Below are 20804 nucleotides of genomic sequence, written 5' to 3' on the forward strand. Positions count from 1 at the left end.
GATACGCCAGCTGCAGAGCGGAAGGACGAGCCACGCGCTGCACCCGGGACTGCCAAGTGGCCAGCTCTGGGCCTTGTGAGGTCTCTGCAAACGTCCAGGGACTCAATGGCCCCCAGAGTGGCAGAGGCTTAGCTTACAGACACGGTGGTTGCCTGCCCCATAAAGAAGGGCCATTGATTCAAAGGAACAGCAGTCTCCGGAGGAACATTTTCTGATGGCTTAAGCAAAGCAGGCCATTCTTGGAAACAAAGAAAAGGTGGGGCTGGAGTTGTGGAGCAGGGGTCCCCAAGCTTTGTGACACAGTGCGGTGGGCCCAGCCACAAAATGACTGCCTCAAAATGGCAGCAGTCAGAACGTTGAATTGATTAGAGTTACAAAGAGAAGAGATAATTTAGTTGCCTTGCTAGTAGAGTTTGCTAGCATTCTAGGAGGAGGAGGAAATTACCCTGAGGGCCAAGCTACAAGTGACGCCTGACACAGGTCGGACACTTGTCAGCTTCCCTGAAGTTTTGATGGGAAATGTAGGCATCCTGGCCTTGCAGCTTGGCTCTCCAACTGCTGTCCAATGGACTTTTCAACTGTCTCCTGTCTAACATTCTGCCAAGCGGCCTACATTTCCCATCATAACTTGAGGGAAGCTGACAAGTGTCCAACCTGTGTCATTCGTCACTTGTAGTTTGGCCCTCAGAGTAGCATTCTGCAGACAGATAAGAGGGAAACCCCTTGCCAGAAAGAAAGTATTCCCGCTACAGTCCTGTCTCACGAGAGTTTCTGGCCCACTGCAGGTTCCTCTTCTCTGTACAAGATGTTGCTGTGCTCCCACGCTGCAGGCCGTGGAGCCAGCCCCAAAATGGCTGCTGCAACTTCCTTCAGTCACACAGTGAAGATCCTTGTGCTGCGCTGGCAGCTGCTGCCAAAACATTTTTTTAAAAAAACCTGCACAGCCAATGAGATCTCCAGTGGCCCATCAGAAGCCTTGCAAAGCAAACCCCCCCACCTGGCCCCGCCCACTTTCTAAGAACACTTGGCGGGCACCAGAAAGGTGTAGGTGGGTGCCACGGGCGTCATGTTAGGGTGCCCTGTGTTGCGGAGAAATGCCCTCCAGCCAAGAATTCATCTCCGAGTTTTAACCATTGGGACTGCACTCTATTTATGAGCTGCTGCAGGCTCCCAGCTGGCAGGCAGTAGGGGGAAGCACCAAGCTCCAGACACAGAGCGCTCTTGGTCAGTCTCGGGGCACCGGCCAAAGCAGGAGACGGCTTGCCACCCCAACCCTTGCAGGACAGAGGGCCCAGTTGCTGGAAAGCATTCTGTTCCTTGCGGGACAGGAAGAGCTGAATATCTCTGGGGGAGACAGACTGCCCCAAGGTAGACTACATACGCTCAGGAGCTGCTTTCTCTTGCAGCTTTCTCTTGACTTGGCAGCACAAGCCACGATGGGCTTTTCCCCTGGGGGCTCCATCTTGTCCACAGGGCTCGGTACAATGGAGAGAAGACCCCACAAGGGGATCTAAGTTAATGCTGAACTTTAAATGACTACAGCTTCTGGTAAAGCTCACCTGTCCTAATTAAACATTAAGATAAGTACTGAGGGCAGGGTAGGAAAAGGGGACTGCAAGTCGTTACTTTTTCTTGGTTCCCTTGCTCAGCCTGAATTGAGTGAATGGAATATGCAGCTGTAGCACCGTGGTTAAGTGGTTCGCCTGTGAATCAGCACTCTGCTGGTTCGACTTCCGCTCCTGCCCTGAGCTCAGTAGGTGGCCTTGGGTAAGCCCCTCCTCTCAGCCCCAGCTCCCCAGCTGCATTGTGGGGATAATAATGACACTAATTTGTTCACTGCTCTGGATGCAGCACTAATCTGTCTAGAAGAGCAGTATATAAGCGCAGTTATTATTATTATTATTAATGTTCCTTATATTCTAAGTACTTTACACTTGGTCTCTGGAAACACACCGCTCCTGTTTGCTATCTGAAACGTGGTATTGGGGAGGGGCAGCAGGTAATCTGGCCACCTCTGGAGCCTGGTAGCTTGAAATGGTGAAGTCGCAAGGGCATGCCCCCACGCTAGCTTGGGCAGGCATGGCAGCTAGGTGGAGCCTCTAAACAGCAGCGCAGGGGCAGTGATAGAGGTGCAGCTCCATGGCGCAGGAGAAGCTCTCAGCATCCTTGGGGGCAGCGTGGGTCACGCCGTTTGTTTTTGGCATCCTGGGGAGCGAGGGGAAGGGGGGGGTGTCCCTGAGCGAAGACTTGGGAAGGCCACAGGGTTTTTCCAACCTCTCAGGGACAGACCCAAAAGAGCAGGAGAGGTTTGTGTGTCCTTTCGCTCAAAGAAGCGGTTATAATTTCCCAGCCCATGGTTTTGTGGTTTGATTTACTCCAGAGGAAGCCGCTTCTCTGGGTGGTGCTTCCATCCAGTGAAGGAGCTTGCCTCATGGCCTCGCTGATAAAGCTTCCATTTTGTTCTGAGTGGAAGGCGGGGCTCTTGGTGATTCTTCCTGCCTCTTTGGGGTGCAGCTCAGAGCCAAGCTACAAGTGAGGAATGACACTTGAACAGCAAGTGAACAGACTCACATGTATTCCTCCCTGTTCACTTGCGCTCCACTTGCACTCTGAGGGAGGAATATATGTGAGTCTGTTCACTTGCTGTTCAAGTGTCATTCCTCACTTGTAGCTTGGCCCTCAGGGACCCTGGCAGCCGCTCTTGGAAATGGTTTCTTCCCGGCGCACTCAGGACGCCGCCGCAGAGGAGGTCTCTTTCCGGTCCCCTCTTTCCCCCAGTCAGTTTCAAACCTCCCATGAATGGCCTGCCATTTCTTCTACCACCTCATCTTGAGGGACGGCTTAGGACTCCATAGAGGGGCCTTTTGGAGGGAGAGGGCGTCTGCATTCTACTTCGTGTTGTTATAAAACACCCCCACCCCACCCCAGGCGGGGGGGAAAAAGCTTTGGAACCAATTTTTTCCTTATGGCAAGTCTCCTCCTCCCTTGGCACCTTCCTTGGTACAGCTAGAATGCTTCCCTTTCTAGGGGGGGAAGCGCTGCACCCCCCGGGGTGCAAGGGTCCAGCGGCATCTTGCGTGGGGCTCCAGGGACAAAGCAGCAGCCTCGTGCCCCACCTCTGGCTAAATACAAAGGGGAAGCCACAGCAGGGTGCATTTAGGACAGGTTTTGGGAGGGACCCACCACAGCAAGGAAGTTTCTCCCGCTGAAGTCCTCGGTGGGCTGATTTTCCTCTGGAGACATCAGGGTCTCCCACAACCATAGAGGTGGGGTAGGGGAGTCTGGAATGGGGGGGGGCAGCAGCATCCCAAGGAAGCCGTGCGCACGCTGAGGATTCCCCCCGGAATTCCTTGCTCCCCCAACATCACATTGCAGAATCAGACACTGGTGCGGCAGAGAAGGGTTCCGTGTTGTGTTATGGATCGAACAGTCTTTTGCACTGGCGTTCATGAAGCGCCTCGCTTTACTGAGACCTGACAAATCTTTGTCTGCAGCCTACAGCCGAATATATATTTGGAGCGGGAAAAGGATTTCCGCTCACATCGGGCCATGCACGTGCGCACACAGCCCTGAGCGCAGTTTTTCACCTACTAAGTATGCCACTTGTCTCACATACTTGTGTGGCACAGTTGAGTTTGTTTACTGGGCCTGGATTGTGCAAGTTAATCTGTGTGTTGGGTGTGGGGAGGGTTTTGTCTCCGGGTCTGAGTGCAATCTCTCCCTCAGCGGGGCCTGGGCCCTGTTGTGCTTTGTCCCCCTGCCTTGGGGTCGCCCGGGGCTTTGATCCCAGCAGGAGCAATCCGAGCACATCTTGCCCCCAGATTCCTGTTCTTGGCCATAATTGGGCCCACACTGGGCTCCTGGCAGCCTCTGCAGAGGGGAATGTGTGCATACAGCCTTATGCAACAGCAGCTGGCTTTTGCAGCGTTTTTCTGCTGACACGGCAGGTCTACAACCCTTGCTTCAAAACAAAGCGGTCCAGCATCTCCTGAAGAAAACCAGGAGCCCTGGAGGGCGGGACTCCAGCTGCTGTCCGGCTCTGGCAGGGCAACCAGCAAGCTCCTCCACAGAATAGATCCTCTCTGTGGTTAAGGAAACGAAAGCAGCAAAGGCAGGCAGCTCAAGGGTGCCAACTGACAAGGAGAATACTCCACGCCCCACAGCCGGTTGCCAGAAGCTCAAGGGCGCAAACCGTTTCTCCACTGTGGCTGGCTTAGGCTGGGCCTCCCGTGTGAAGCCCTGCCTGCCCTGGGACCAGAACAATTGACTGCCTGAGCTGGCCACTGGGGTGGGGGGAGAAATCCGCTCTGACATCGGCGCTAATGGAACGAGACTCCCATTTTGCAGGCAAAGATTCCTGCATGACTGATGTGGAGGGGGGTGGGGGGCAGCAGCAATGTTTGGAGATGGAGTCTGGGCTCTTTGTAGAACAAGCCACGAGCCCCAGAGCTTGCTTGGCTCCTTGGGAATTTTCTTGGAGAATCTGTGGCTTCCTTGACTCCAACACCTGGCTGGCAGGACATTGGGCAAGGCCCTTTAAGTTTCCAGGAAGAACAATAAATATCCTAAATAAGGCACCCTGCCCCCGCTAATCTTGGAGGCCTGCAGGGTCATCCTTGATCTTTGTGCCACAAGCCGACAGGGTACCACGTTTCCCTCCCTGCCAAGTGGCAGCACCAGATCTGAGGGCAAGAGACGCTTCGTCAAGGTTTCTCCCAGATGCTTGGTAGGAACCGGTAGAAAAGAGCAAGAGCCCAGGAGCCCCTATAAGACGAACAGAATTTGTGGTCAGAGATTTATTTATTTATATTCCACCTTTCTCACTGAGACTCAAGGCGGATTACATAGTGTGAGATTAGTACAATTAGTGGCAAGGACAAGGGCAGGCATTTCCATACACTGTCAAGAACATTTCCATAAAATAATGTCATGGGGTAAGTGAATACAAGTTTACAAAGAGATAGTATTAGCAAGGATCCAGCATGGGGTTGAGGAATTGCTGAAACAGAACATAATCAATTCTAGGACTTACATTAGACAACGTGAAGCACAGGTAGCATACAGGAGTACATATTTAAAGCAACAGATAATATGTCAGGCAACGTAATGGTGAAATCTATGGTTTCTAACTCATCAGTGAAACATCTGGGGACCCCTTTCCTACAATACCGCCCTCTTAGCTGAGAAAAAAGGCCTTTTTGAATAATTCAGTTTTGCATCGTTTGCGGAAAGCCAGGAGGGCGGGGGCTCCCCTGACCTCCTCAGGCAGGCCGTTCCATAGGGTAGGGGCCACCACAGAGAAAGCCCCTTGTTATGACCTTTACTTTCTTTGGGGTAGATTTTGCCTTTAATCTTTCCCTTGACACCCTCTGGGTAGTTTGCTGCCACCAGGAATATTATTTTCCAATGTATTTTATTTAAGTTTCCCCTTTGGTAACGTGCCTAAGCGTCAGGCTCCTTCGTGGTTCTATGTGGCCCTGAGGATACGAATGGGATAAAGCAATGACAGCTACACTGGGATATAACAAAACAAAATAAACTTTTATTTAGTCAGGAAGCGTATCAGTTTCATAAACGTAGTTCTCGGTTCTTAAAGTTACTTCCTATAAACTCATTCATACAGATCTCCTATAAGGCTTCATAGATACAGAGGAGTTAGCCGTGTTAGTCTGTAGTAGCAAAATCAAAAAGAGTCCAGTAGCACCTTTAAGACTAACTAATTTTATTGTAGCATAAGCTTTCGAGAATCAAGTTCTCTTCGTCAGATGCATGATCCGAACTGGTCAAATACAGAAGAGGAGGGGAGAAGAGAGAGAGGAGAAAAAAGGGGAAATATATCACAAGGAGACAGAATGCAATTAGCGTGGAGGCAATCAAAACATTCCTTTGCTTGGAAATGTAAACATCTCCTTTTGGTATGGAGTCAGTTTGCCGTATTAGTTTGTAGCAGTGAAAGTATCCAATTCCTATGTAGTATAAGCCTTCGATGACCACAGCTCTCCCCGCCAGCTGCATCTGACAAAGAGAACTGTGGTCCCCGAAAGCCCACACCAGGCGTCACTGGGCTCCCCCAGACCACGCCTCTGTAAAGGGAATCTGTTACCTGTGGTAATGTGATAACCATTCATAGTCTCTATTCAGTCCCAGCTTGACAGAGTCAAATTTGCATATGAATTCCAATTCAGCAGCCTCCCTTTGGATTTTGTTTTTGAAAGGTTTCTGTTGAACCACAGCGACCTTTAAGTCTTTGGTGGAATGTCCTGGTAGATTGAAGTGTTCTCCCACTGGTTTCTGGACGTTTCCATTTCTAATGTCAGATTTGTGTCCATTTATTCTTTTGCGTAGAGGTTGGCTCGTTTGTCCAATGTACAGAGCAGAAGGACATTGTTGGCACATGAGGGCATATATCAGATTGGAGGATGAGCAGCTGTAAGAGCCAGAGACAGTGTAGTTGATGCCATTGGGTCCTGTAATTGTATTCCCTGGGTAGATATAGGGGCAGAGCTGGCATCTGGGTCTGTTGCAGGGCTTGGTACCTGTGCTGGTGACTCTGCTGGCCGATTCATGATTGTAAGTGAGAAGACGTTTAAGGTTGGGGGGCTGTCTGTAGGCAAGGAAAGGTCTTCCACCCAGGGCTTCTGAGAGAGAGGTATCATTTTCCAGGATGGGTTGTAGCTCACTGATGATACGTTGGATGGGTTTGAGCTGGGAGCTATAGGTGACAACCAGTGGTGTTCTGTTGTTAGTTCCTTTAGGTTTGTCCTGGAGCAGGCTGTTTCTGGGTACTAGTCTGGCCCTGTCAGTTTGTTTCCTCACTTCATTTGGTGGGTACTGTAGTTCCAAAAATGCTTGTTGTAAATCTCTTAAGTGGGAGTCTCAGTCGAGAGCATTGGAGCAGATACAGTTGTAACGTAAGGCTTGGCTGTAGACAACCGACCGAGTGGTATGTTTAGGCTTCACACACAGCCTCTTTCACTAGACTCAATATTTCTCTCATAGAAATGCTTAAAACTCCTCAGGCAGCCCACAGCTGGCCTCCCTTTCCCTGACTGCCACCTTTCTCCCTGCTCTGTCAGTCTAAACTGCCTTCACTCCGCCCACCCTCTCAGTCATTAACCAATCACATCACTCACTTATCCCCCTCTCTCACCCCCACTCTTCACCTAGCTCAAACCAAGCATTTAAAGACACAGGCACCCATTTACTTGGAATCATTACACCCCTGTACGGGCTGCTGCTGATTTTGCCCGTGTGCAGCCTGGCACCTGCAGGAGAGACCCAGTTCAGATGAGCAAAGCTGCCATGGAGGGACATAGGGAGAGAGGTGGTCCCGTAGGGATGCTGGACCAAGGCCGTGAAGGGCTTTGTATGTAATAACCAATGCCTTGAACTGAGCACAGTAACTGACAGGTAGCCAGTGGAGTGACTGTAGGATGGGAGTGATGTTCAAGCTCCTGCTCGCTCCTGATAATAGTCCAGCCTCAGCATTTTGCACCAATTGGAGCCTCCTAGTTAACTTGGATGGGAGACCGATGTATAGAGCATTACAATAGTCAAGCCTTGATGTTACCATAGCATGGATCCAGGTGGCCCGGTCGGCCGTGTCGAGATAAGAAGCCATCTTCCAGGCTAGAGTGAGGTTGTAGTAAGCATTTTTTGCAGCTGCCTTAACTTGTGTTTCTACTAGTAGCACTGGATCCAGTATAACCCGTAGGTTTTTAACTGAGTCTGCAAGGGTCAAATGAACTCCATTGAAAGTGGGGAGTACAACATCTTTTAAGATCTCTGACTTCCCAAAAAGCATCACTTATAACTTGTCTGGGATCAATTTTAATTTATTTTTTAGCCATTTCATCATTGCTGTCAGGCAGCGATCTAAGATTTCCACTGCATCCTGTGGGGACCTGCAGGGGTCATTTCATAGAAAAAGAGCTGGAGGAACTCATTAGCATAACTCATTAGCATATGCCACGCCCATTGCCATCACCGGAACTGTGTCATTGGCATAACTGATTTGCATATGCCACACCCCCTGACATCACCTGTCCTGGCTATTTTGGACCCAATCCTGGCCATTCAGGGACAAAATTGGGCCCAAAATGGCAAAAAGGGGCTGAAAATGGCCAAAAAGAGGCCCAAAATGGTCAGGATCAGGCCACTGCTGAATGGGAGAGTGATCTACCACCCGTCAGAGGCCCAATCCAGGCCATTTTGGCCCCAATCCAGGCTGAAACGGGCCCAAAATGGCCGAGAGTCAGGTGGGCGGGGCCACCTGACATGTGACCTCTTTGGGGAACTGCCGGAATTGCGTTCCTGCGCGTTCCCCCTCGAAATGAGCCCTGGGGACCTGGATAGCGAGATACAGAGTTGGGTGTCATCTGCTTATTGATGACATCCAGCTCCATAGCTGCGAATGAGTTCTCCTAAAGGCTTTACGTAGAGGTTGAATAACATGGGAGATAAGATTGTGCCCTGCGGGACCCCACAGGATAGTTCCTGTTCTGGAGATAGCTGATCTCCGACGGCAACCCTTTGAGTCCATTCCATGAGAAACAATTTAAACCAGTCCAGGGCACATCCTTTGATGCTCACTTCTGTTTCTAAACACCTCAACAGGATGGCAGGGTCTACGGTGTCAAAGGCTGCAGACAGATCCATGAGGAGCAATAAGGAGGCATGGCCTTTGTCTAGATTCAGACGGAGATCATCCACTAACGCTACTAGTGCTGTCTCTGTCCCATGCCCTGGTCTGAATCCAGACTGGAAAGGGTCCAGAGCACTATAGTTTTCCAAGAAGATCTGGTCAGCTACCGCCCTCCCAATCACTTTGCCCAGAAAGGGCAGATTAAAGACTGGGTGATAATTGGCCACATCAGTTTTGTCTAGGGATGGTTTTTTAATTAGCGGACGGATAACTGCCTGTTTGAGCCGCCAGGGGAAGGTGCCCTGAGTTAGGGATTGATTCACAATAGATCTCAGTGGTTCACTTATGTGATCTTTCCTTGATTTTAACAGCCAAGATGGGCAAGGATCAAGCGCACAAGTAGTGGCTTTCATAGATGCCAGGATCCTGTTAAGGTCTGTCATTGTAGTTGGTTCAAAGCAGTCCAAATATAGGCCAGATGGTGTATTAAGCATTTCTTCTATCTCGTTTGTATTGCAGGTAGCATCTAGATCAGAGTGTATTTGTGCTATTTTATCAGCGAAAAACTTAGCAAAGGCCTCACAGCTAATTGTCTGTTCTTGGGTCTGTAAAGATGAGCTTTTGTGAGCCACAGCTCACTTCTTCAGTAGAAAAGAGCACAAGTCCCACCCCATACCTACCAGCGTCTATCTGCTGTGAAAGAATGCATTCATCAAATGTCATGATCCAGGTGACAATTTCTCCCAGCTGCTATGAATGATTCCCCCACCACCAACAACAACACACTGCACAGTTAACATTCTACTGTCCACAAGGATGTCACGCTGTTGTCTTGGGTCACACTCATGATGTGCTGAGGATAGCATTATCCAACAGGTGTTGTTCTGTCCAGGTGCATACCTGGTGCAGCTCTCTCTCCAGTGGTGGTGGGGGCCTTCTTCCACCCAATGAGCCCCAGCTGCACACCCCAGGCCAAGAGCCCTTGTACTCTTGCCTTTCAGCTCACGCAAAGAGGTTCTCTTGAGTCAGAGCTCACTTCCTCAGATACTAAGGGGAGGACACCATTTATAAGAAAAATCACAGACTGGGGGAGGAAGAGGAAGAGTTGGAGCAGAGAGAGGTTTGGTGCGAATCCTGCCGTAGATTTTTCAAGTATGGGCGTGGAACAAGTTGGGTTGTTACATATCACGGGTGGTGAGAGACAATAGGGGTACAAATAAAGTGCAATGAAATAGGATAAATACAACTCACCAAGGAAGATGCATAAGGAAAAAAAAAACCTCTTTAAAAGGTTTCAGCGTGGTGCTATGTGCTATGAAGAGCCAGTTTAAGGAAGGCCCAGTCTCTGTTTAGGCCAGAGTGTGAGGGAGTGCTTCATTTCATGCCGAATTCTGTCTCCACGCCTTTCTTCTGTGGTTCAAAATACACCTCAGCAGCTGCGGCCTGTGGGGCGGCAGGCATGCCCGGCCTGGTGCCCGTGTGCCTGAGCGCAGATGCACATCAGCTCTTCCACTCTGACACCGAACTCCCCTGGGGAGGAAGCTGAGCCCTGATGGGTGAGACCCCACGCACCAGCCACAGCATCTCTCAGAGGCCGAGAGAAAGACCCCAAAGGGAGCTGGGCCTGTACACGGGATGCCCCTGAGGGAAGAACAGGAGGGAAACGTGTGGCCGTGGCACTCTTCCTGTCCTGTACGCTGCCTCTGACTCCACCCCTGGCCCTGTCCACGAGGCAATATTGGGGATTTCCAAAGTCTGCCCTGCTAACCAAAGCCCTTTCTGAAAATCTGCCCCATCAGAGCAAATGGTCAGGGTTTTGTCCGTGGCTGCAATGGCCCCTCCGTGTTGATCATTCCGTAGCCGCTGGGAACCGGAGGATGGCCCGTTTCCATAAAAGGTCCCAGGGTAAAACTCCGGGAGTGAGTCCTGGAGCAGAAAGTGACAGGCATTGAGACTAAACAAACAGAAAGAGAGAAAACCCTCCCAGGCAGCGGAAGAGACAAAAGCCAAAATAAATTCCTTTCCAAGTCCTTGAGCTGGCCTTCATGCCGGCTGCTTCATCCACTCCTGCCGCTTTGTAACTTAGGAAACAGGTCTGTGATCCTGGCCGGAGGGGGCAGCCACCATGTGCACCATGCGCAATTCCTGGCCACAACAGCACTCCAATTCCAGGAACCCAGAAGCTCGAGTGGAAGTGCCCTCACACCTGGCTTGCCAATGCCAGGTCAGGCCTGGAGTTCTCCTGGAATTACAACTAATCTCCAGGATACAGAGCTTAGTTTCCCTGCGGGAAATGTCGGCTTTGGAGGATGGACATCATATTGCTGCCGAGCTCCCTCTCTCCCTCCCCCAAATCCCATCCTCCCCCATGAAGAGGGTTTCAGGTAAGTAGCTGTGTTGGTCTACAGTCGAAGAGCAAGATCCGGGTCCAGTGGCACCTTAGAGACCAACAAGATTTTCAGAATCTAAGTTTTTGAGAGTCAAAGCTCCCTTCTTCAGATACTGGGAGGAATGGAGACCCCTGAGCCTTTATATCCCAGCCAGGAGGTGGGAGGGGTAAAGCAAAGCAGGAAGTCAGAATGGAAAGGCAGAATGCAGCTGATTAGAGCAGCAATTAGCATCTGTAGTGAGGAAAGAATCCTAACCGGTGTCTGTTCAGCCCCAGGGGGTCCATTGTTCTGAATATATGAATAAACGCTCCATTTCAGCAATCTCATGTTGTAATCTGCCCTTGAAGTTTCTCTGTTTGAGGACAGCAGTGGAATGTCCTGGCTGACCTAAAACTTGCATCCGCTTAACATTGGTGCCGTTTCTCAGGGCGCAAGTTTCCAAAGATGCCTGAAACATGGAAAGTGTGTTCCAGGGGTCGTTGCTGGGGCTGAGATGGGTGGGTTACTTCGAAGAGCTATGTGGGGCCAGTCAAAGGAAGTCCCCTCTAGCCCCACAGTAGCCAGCCAGATGCTTCCAGTGGGGCCCACAGACAGCTGCCCACCCCTGTTGCTTGCCCCGCGACGGATGGTACTCCGAGGCATACTTCCTCTGGAGCTGGAGGCTCCACTTAGGGCTCATGCCTAGGGATCTTCTGTCCAGTATCCCCTCCCCTCCAGAGCCCGTGCAGGTCTGTTTTTAAAGCCAAACGGATAAGAGAGAAGACCTGCCAGAAGGTGGGTTTGCATCATCGGAGGTCACAACAAGCGGAGTGGCTGCCTTGGGGTGGCGTCTCTCGGGATAGGATGGGGGGCAGAAGGGGCTTCTTGACAGCAGCCTGCCGCAGGCAGCACGTGCAGCTTTGCACACGATAAGATGGGGGCGGGGTGAAAGTCTTCCTGCAGAACAGGTGTTTTTTTTAAAAAAGATGCCAACAAGCTTTAGCAACCTCTTTCCCCCCCTGCCCCCCCTGTCTTTTCCCAATCACAAGGATTCTCTGTGGGATATGGGAGCAGAGTAGCGTTGCCAACTACTGGCTGGGAAATTCCTGGAGATTTGGGAGGTGGAGCTTGGAGAGGGAGGGGAGGGGAGGGGCCTCTAGGTGGTGGCTGGAGATCTCCTGGAATTTCGACTGATCTCCAAAGATCTGTTCCCCTGGAGAAAATGGCTTGGGGGGGGCGGACTCTGGCATTAGACCCTGCTGAGGGCCTTCCCTCCCCCACACCCTGCCCTCTCCAGGTTTTATCCCCAAACCTCCAAGAAGATCCGGGCGGAGTTTGTAACCCTAGCACTGAGGGGCGTGGGATTTTAAACCCGCCGTTGTTCTAAGGATCCCACAAAGGCATCTGGATTGAGATTTGGGTAATTATTGTTAACAGGGACTGTGTAATTTTGTTGGCACCTGCTCAAAAAAACTCACGAAGTACAACTTTTCCTGTGGTATGATGTTAAAAATAAACAGAAAAGGCAGAAGTGTCGGGGACAGGGGAGAGGGAAAGGTGTTAGAAAACAGCATGTGGCGGAGGCTGTCTGCAGTGTGTGACTATGATCTTGGTCAGAGAAACTCTTTGCAGGCTAACTTGGGGAGCGCAAAAGCGTTCAGTGCCCCCAAAGCATTCGAGGACAAAGCAGTGGGGGCTGCTCTCACTGAGGATCGAGAAGCCAGGAGTCCTTGACTGCCTCCAGCACGAATCAGAACCCTTTGGAGGAAGAAGTGCCAGGGCAGTGGGGGCAGGCGCACTGTGTTAGGGGGCACACTAAGCCAGAGATGGAAGGGCTACGCCAACCGGGTCCGCTTGCTCAGCTGCTGCAGGCCATTTGGGATGGAGTGGATTTCCCAGAGCCTTGGTTAGGTGCCAGGGGGCATTATAGAGGCCAGGGGTGTGGGAGGAGGGGGACGCCTTTGGTTGAGAGGGGCAGGGCCTTGGTTGGTCACCAGAGGACATCATGGAAACAATGCGCGGGGGGGGGGGTAAGGTTGCCAGCTCCAGACTGGGAAATTCCTGGAGCTTTGGGAGTGGAGCCAGGGGAGGTCATGGCTTGGTGAGGGGAGGGAACTCAGCGTGATATAATGCTGTAAAGTCCACCCCCTAAAACAGCCATTTTCTCCAAGGGAACTGATCTCTGTGGCCTGGAGATTAGTTCCCCATGAGAAAATGAATGCTTTGGATTTTAAAAAATTTATTTATGTCGTTTGTAGTCTGCCTTTCTCACCTGCTGAACTCCCAGCCAGGCTGCACCCCAAGGTCTCCAGGAATCTCCCAAACCAGAGTTGGGAATAGATGAAGATGTTAGTCTGTGTGTAGCAGCAGAAAAGAGCAAGAGTCCAGTAGCCCCTGTAAGACTAACAAAATTTGTGGTAGAGTGTGAGCTTTCGTGAGCCGCAGACTTCTTCAGATATCTGAAGAAGTGTATCTAAAGAAGCGAAAGCTCCTGCCCTACCATCCATTTTGTTAGTCTTACAGAGTTGGGAACAGGCCTTGATGGACAGCAAGGGCTCCGTGCTGGAGTAGGCCTTCGGTTGCCAGGAAAGTGACTCCTGGTTGCCAGCCAGAGGGCACGATAGAAATGGTATTGGGGTAGGCCTTTAGCACAGGCTTGCCAGCTCCAGGTGTGGAAATTTCTGGAGATTTGGGGGGTGGGGCCTGGGGAGGGCAGGGTTTGGGGAGGAGAGGGAGCTCGGTGCCATAGAATCCACCCTCCGATGCAGCCGTTTTCACCCATCCTCACCTGGAGAGGATTTGTAATTCCGGGAGATCTCCAGTCCCCACCTGGAGATTGGCATGCGTCCCCTGCTGGCCAGGGGTGTGGCAGCATCAGTGGAGGGGGTGGAGCCTTGGCTGCTAGGAGACAGACAGTGGTTGCCGGGAGCAGCCTGTGGCTTCTCTCTCCCTTTCCCCCCTTGGAATGTTCCATGAATGGAGAGCTACTGAGTGGAACTTTTCTCTTCCTGCCACCTGCTGCCGGCGTTCTCCCTGCGGTGCCCAGAAACCTGGCTTCCAGGACGGTGCAGCCTCCCTCCCTTTCCGGGGTGCCCCTTCCCCCAGGCCACCCCTTTCCCCCTTCCTTGCCCTTCTGGCCCCCCTCAGCTGGAGCTGCCCCTCATGCCCCCTGATGGCCCTAGCAAGCCCTGCTGACCGAGAGAAGGAGCTGAGGGCCGGCTCTTGGCCACGCCTGGCTTGGCCTTCTCCCCGTTCTGAGAAGGTAGGCAGGGGCGTAGCCCATGTTTCTCAAGGTGGTTGTGTTGTATACAATCAATGGCTGAGGCATCCAGCGAACAATACGATGGGGTATGGGTTGCAGACATTTGAAAACAGGCTTTGGAGATTTGGGGGAAGGAAAGGGGGGGTAGAGTTTGGAGAAGGGGGGAGCTCAGGGGGATGAAACGCCATAGAGTCCAGCCTCGTAAGTTGCTCTGGGGTCTGGAGATCAGTTGAGATTTCGGGAGACCTCCTGGTCCTTCCTGGAGGGGCCCTTGGGTGGCCACACCCTTTGGGGACAGGCCCTGAGGGCGCGCTCGCAGGGAGGAAGGCTCAGGCTGCTTCTGCCGCCTGGGGAGGGCTCCGTGCCCCAGGCAGCCCTTTCTCTGTGTGGGAAGTGTGTGTGTGTGGTGGGGAGGGCCTTGACCACTGGTTCTGGTTTCAAAGCAGGTCAGGCTTGGGGGCAAAATGTGCTGCTTTGGTGCGGAGGGAGCCTGAGGGGGGCACTGTTCCCAGAGGTCAGCTGCCCCCGGGAGTCTTTAGAGGGGAATGGCAGCAGGGCCTTTCCTGGGCAGGCGAAGCGGAAGGCGAATGGGATTCTGGACCCAGGGGGCTGGCAGAAGGGGTGGGTGGATTGCGGAGCCTTGGGGTGAGGGTGGGGCAGGAGGGCTTGTGAGGCCAGGACTAGAGCAAGCAGATGGGGAACTTTCATTTGGATCCAGATGCAAAATGGACTCATTGCTGGAAGGAATCTGCCGCCCCCCCCCCTCCCGCCCCAGAGATCTGGAAAGCCAGAACCCAGCACCACGAGCCCTCTGAGCAGGGGCCGGGGGGGGGGTTGTCTTTAATTCCCATCAGGGGGGCTTTGCTTTCCAAGCTATGGGCTCCCCCCCCCTCAAATGAGAGAGCACACCCTATGACCCTCACCCTCTCCCAAGAAACTCCACTGGGGTGCCCCAAGTGTTTCCGGAGGGAGAGCCGTGTTGTGTAGGGCTACAGTGTCCGACTAGGGTCTGGGAGGCACAGGTGTGAATCCCGCCTCTGCCATGGAAGCCTGCCGGGTGACCCTGGGCCAGTCACACCCTCTCCGCCTAACCCGCTGCCGCTGTCCTTCTGTGGTCTGTGTGGACAGAGGGTGTGTGTGTGTGTGTGTGTGTGTGTGTGTGTGTGTGTGTGTTTCCCTTCTGCTTTGCCTGCTTGTCAGTTTTCGGGGAGGAACGGGAGTCCTCCGTTTGTGTTAGGGGTGGGCGACAGAGCCAAGGGAAAAGTGCAGACAGAGACCCCTCCGGTGCCATGGGATGAGCAGGGGACCTCCTCGCAGATCCTGGTATTCCGCCCACTTGGCAGCTACAGGCCCCTGGGAAGTGCCCGGGAGGGACCCTCAGCCGGCTTCCGGGGGGCCCCGCAGAAAGAGATGTGGCTGAGACCCCCTGCTGGACCCAACCAGTGAAGGTCCCTCCAGTCCAGCGGCCCGTCTCGCGGAGAGGCTGAACTGGAGCTATGGAGGGCCAACAACAGGCCGGAGAGGCCACGGCCTTCCCCCGAAGGTGCCTTGTGGTCCTGGTGTTTTAGAGGCGGGCTGCCTCTGAATATGGGGGTCCCTCCATGTGGTCCTCTCTTCCATGCATCCGTCTGACCCCCTTTTAAACATTTCTACGCTCATAGGTACTTGGTGCCTGCGGCCATCACCCCCATCCTCTGGCAGCGAATTCGACATCTTAACCACTCGCCCTGTAAAGAAGTATTTCCTTTTGTCGATCCTGAATCTACCGTTCCCCCTTTTCATGGGATACCCCAAATGCTAGTACTTTGGGAGAGGGAGAAAAAGCTCTCTCTGTCCCCTCCATCTGCCCCGTGCATCATTTTATAATCCTCCATCACCCCCCACCCCCAGTCGTCTTTTTTCCACGCTGATAAATCCCAGACTCTTGAGCCTTTCCTCCTAGGAAAGGAGCTGCCACCACTTCATGGTCTTGGTTGCCTTCTGGCCTTTCTCCAGCTCTGGAATTTCCTTGATGCGATATGGAGACCAAAGTGGCCGACGGGGTTCCAAAAGAGGCAGCACCAGTCCCATAGGCCACACCAGGCGGGCAACATAGCACTGGTTGTCTGGTTTCCAGTCCTTCTCCTGGAAAACTCCTGCATCAAGTTTGCCTTTTCATGGCTGTGGGCAGGTTCGTTGGGCTCTCCGCTGCAACCCTCAGGCCTCTTTCCCTCTCAGGCACAGACTGGGTGTCGGGATCTCTTCTTCCGGCGCGCCTCCCCTTGCACGTGCCTGTCCTGAACTTCACTTGAGGGTCAAGGTGTGGCAGGGAGGGCTGTGAGCAGCAGAGAGGGCTGGACCTCTGCACCAGTGAGAGGTCCAAAGGACATGCACAGAAAGGACAAGGGCCCTCGAGACGGAGTGATGGGGTCAGCCCTCAGAGCCGGGAAACGGGGGGGGGGGGGGGGCTGAAAGCCTTCCCTGATCTCCCGTCCAGTCTAAGTCAAGAGGAAAGGGGGGCACTTTAGCTGGAGGGGAGGGGATCACAGGGTTGGTGATGAAGCAGGACTGGAGTCCCGGGGCACCTCCGAGACCAACAAGATGTTCCGGGCGCCAGCTCTCGAAAGTTTGCACCGGGAAAGCCTTGCGGGTCTCTCAGGTGCCCCTGGACTCCAGTCCTGCTGCAGGCCCCCCTAAACTACCCTGGTGGAGGGCTTCTAAAGGGCTCTCTGGGCCCGAAGCCCGCCGAAGAGACGCGGGCTGCGAGCTCTGCTCAGGACCCCGGAGGGCGCGAGGGGCGCAGAGGCTGTGCCCGCGCCCCCCATCACTGCCCAGACGCCCCGCCCCCCCCCCCAGACGCCCCCTTTCAAAAGCAGGCCAAAGGCGACGGGCCTGCAAGCGCCTCCGTGCCCATCCCGTCGGGCACCCCTCCAGCATCCCTCGGCCCCTTGGCGGAGCAGCCCCCCGTCGCCCTTTCCGCGCGCGCCGCAGAGCCCGGCGGGGGCGCGGGCAGCGCTGCCCGACGGGGCGGGAGGCGGCGGGCCGGGCCGGGCCGGCCGGCGAGCGGAAGGGGGAGGGCGCCGGGCGGAGCTGCCTCCCCTCCGGCTCCGGTTTCAACAAGTGTCGCTGCCCAGAGAAGGAGCGGAGCGAAGGCGCAGGCTATTTAAAGCCCGCCGGACGGCCGCCCCGGGGTCCGGCCCCAGCCTGTGGGTCGCAGCGCGCCAGCCGGCCTCGCCTCGCCTCGCCTCGCCGTCGCCTGCGCAGCCGAGATGGGCAAAGGGGTGAGTGCGCGGGGCGGCCGGCCTGCTCCGGCGGGGGGCGCCTCGACGTGCCGGCCGGGGGCGCGGCGGGGGAAGGAAGCCCCCCGGCCGGCAGGCCTGGTCCCGCGGCGGCTCGCGAGCGTCGGGGGGGCCGGACGGGGCAGCGCCGGCTTGGCTCCGGCCGGCTTGGCCCGCTCGCCGCCCGGGCTGCTGCTGTCAGGCTTGCTCCGGGCGCGCCCGCGAGGGAGCGCGCGACTGAGCCGCCCCGGCGGAGGAGCCCCAGGCGGAGCGGGGGACGAAGCCGGGGCCGGGGGAGGGGCTTCCCGAGGCCACCTGCCGAGCTCCGGGCCGGGCTGGGAGACCAACCGGCAGAGCGCCGATGCCCAGCCCGACCCCGGAGCCGTCTCCCCAGCGCTGCGGCCGGCCTTTCCGCGTCCCTCTGGGGCTGGCCGGTGTCCCTAGCAGGAGCCCGGCAGAGCATTTCGGGAGAGGGAGAGGCAGGCAGGGAGGGGCTGTGGAGACGCTTCCCCCTCCGACCCTTTGGGTGCAGCAGGATTTGGGGGGCGCTGAGAGGGCGCCTCCCTTTCTCTCTCCTGGAGCTGGGATTCCTCAGCAGCGCCCAGGAGTGCCACAGGGCACCTCCTGGGCACCCCAGACAGGCACAGACTGGTGCTGCGCTCCACGCCCGGTGCTTGGCATGCCAGTGAGGAGGAGCCACTTGTGCAAAGCGCACCTGGGCTTCTTTGAGCTGGATCCCCGCACAGGCAGTGCCCTCGCAGCAGCGCCCGCAGGAGGAGGCTGCTGCTCCCTTTCGGACTAGTCCTTGTCCACACAGGGTATCTGTCTCCGTGGCCGTGTCCAATATGAACTGCAAACAAACCGGTTTCTGTGGGTCCGACTGAGCGCCTTTCATACAGAAGTAACAATTGAGAAACGGCAGTCAGTTTGAAGGTAGTTTTGGTTGGCTTGTAAAGTTTGGCTCATTGCCTTGAAACCCCCCCCCCCGAGGGGTCGCCAGACTTCAGCTACAACTTGAGGGCACCCCTTTGCCTTTGCCTTTGCTACCCAGTGGAAACCGCTGTTGTCACTATTATGGTCTGTGGGGCCAGATGGAAAGAGAAGATCCAGGTGGAGCCCCGACTACAGAGCCAAAGCTCCCCTGGGTGGGCACTTGCTTGCCTGCCCCATGAAAGGGGCCATCAGGGGCTCTCGCCGGTCCCAAGAGGGTCACCGCATTTCTGGCGGCTGCACAGAAGGCCGAATTCCATCCCGCCTCTGCCTCGGCTGCGCTCCGCAGGGACCGTTCTTGGGAATGGCTCTGGAGGTGAGTGGGGCTGACGGCTCCCCTCTCCTTCTCCTGCCCCATCACCGGGTGTGTGTGTGGGGGGGACCCTCAGCCCAGCTCCTGGTGCTGCCGCCACCTGAGTGCTGTCCCAAGGGACCGAGTGTTCTGTCCCCAGACAGGCACCCACGCAGGAGCTTGCCTTGAAAACACACACACACACACACACCACACACACCACACACACACACTCACGTCAACGGACTCCTTCGGACCCGGAAGATCCCTGCTGGGGGAGGCCGAGAGAGAGCCTGGCCCGCCTTCCTGTTTCTCACAGTGAGATTCCCCGGCAGGCCCACAAAAGGAGGGGCACAGAGTCCAAAGCCCCCCCCCGCATTGTTGCCCATAGCAACTGGTACTGGGCCCTGGGAGCTTGCTGGTTGACCTTGGGCCAGGCGCGCGCGCGCGAGCACGCACACTCTCTCTCTCTCTCTCTCTCTCTCAGCCTATCCTACCTGACAGGGTTGGGAGGATATTTCATTTTATTCAAGTCATGTATAGTCTGCCTTTCGCGCTGAGACACCAGGCGGGTGACAACATTTATATAACAGCTCAGTCAGAACAGAAGGACTTCCAATGAACCGGGCAGAGGGGCTGGGATGACTGAACTGGGAAGCAGAGTAAACGACAGTAACGGGAGGGGGAGTGAAGGGGGGGGGGCTGTCTAGGCGTGAGACGCCAAAACGCAGCAGGTGAGCTCCAGACAGGGGAGGGCGCAGGGCGGATTGCCGTCAAGGAAAGCAAGGCAGGCAGCTGCAACGGGCACGGAATCCGTGGGCTCCGGCTCTGTTTCGGACTGCGCCGTCCCTGTTGCCGTGGGCTACAGCCCCCTCTCCTAGGGCGCAGCCTCCTCAGCGGTTCCATTAGCCTACCGTTCTCGGCCCTTCAGCAAAACGCCCTCCTCCTGAACGCTTGGGGCTGGGGGCGCTGTCTCAAAGGGAAATGTCAACTCCCGTTCCCGAAACCTTGCAGCCCTCCCCGCCCCCCATTTACGGGGGCCAGCAGAGACTCCGCGCTGAGGCGCTCACTGGTCGGATGTGCTTAAGGAGAACCCCCCCCCCCGGCTACCAGCTTCTCTGGCCAGACTCCAGAGGGGCAGCGAATGCTGTAAATGAAGCCGGTAAATACTTGGAAGCGCGCTCCCTCGGGGCCGGGGGCTCCCCAAGCCCCCGTGGCTCGGTGCCTTCGGCATGCCTGCGCCTGGTGAACTGGGGCCCTCCAACTGGAAAACGGCCTGCAGGAGGGGCTGCTCAGAGCTGGGGCGGGCTCTTCTGGGGACAATCCCCGAACAAGCGGCCTGGGCGTCGGGGGCTGGCCGTCTTTGCCGGCATGACTCGAAACGCTGGCTGTGTGGTTCATTGTTGTGGGGAGGGGCTGCAAGGCCCGGCCTGGGCCCCTTGCGGATAAAGCCAGGGGAGGCGTAAGAACTGGACCCGGGAGAGGGGTGCAGATGTTTGTTCAGGAGCTGAAAATAAAAAGAGCAGCTTGTCCTTTGAATGCCTGGGAAAACGGCCCCCTTGCCAAGAACGGCTGCTGTGAGCAAGAGGTCACCTTACAGAGAGCCGGAAGAGGGGGGTGGGAAAGTGGAGAGAGAAGGGGGGGACACGTGGGCACCCCTGAAATCAGAGGGCCCCGGTAGGCGTCGAGCACTCCGCAGCCCCCCCTCGGCATGACCCACTTCTGCCCTGGCCCCGGTTCACCCCAGACAAGAACACACCAGGGATAAACACCAGGATCTCTCCCTCGGCCCCTCACTCCTTCTCCTCGTGTATAAATAGAAGAGAAAAAACAGCTTGGATTTGATGAGGGCTGGTACTGGGGGGGGGGGGGCTGCATGCTTCTGCTGCCTGCTGCTTCCTGTCAGCCCCTCCCTCCTTAAGCCGGGGCAGAAATGAGGGACTTGCCAGATATGTGGCTCTGTCACCTGGTCAGCCGTGCCTGCCGGGGA

At 55.2% G+C, this 20804-nt stretch overlaps 1 protein-coding gene across 1 annotated transcript in view; it reads left to right on the top strand.

Annotated features, from left to right (window-relative positions):
- The first annotated feature begins 17426 nt into the window (after positions 1-17426).
- LOC129343107 (sodium/potassium-transporting ATPase subunit alpha-2) overlaps positions 17427-20804 on the top strand; it is a 42641-nt gene continuing 39263 nt past the window's right edge. Inside the window, exon 1 of the mRNA XM_054999126.1 lies at positions 17427-17535. Coding sequence (XP_054855101.1) covers positions 17524-17535 — 12 coding nt within the window. The 5' untranslated portion in view covers positions 17427-17523. The remainder of the gene's footprint in view (positions 17536-20804) is intronic.

This window comes from Eublepharis macularius, chromosome 1 (assembly GCF_028583425.1).
Source record: "Eublepharis macularius isolate TG4126 chromosome 1, MPM_Emac_v1.0, whole genome shotgun sequence".
NCBI classification, from domain to species: Eukaryota; Metazoa; Chordata; class Lepidosauria; order Squamata; family Eublepharidae; genus Eublepharis; species Eublepharis macularius.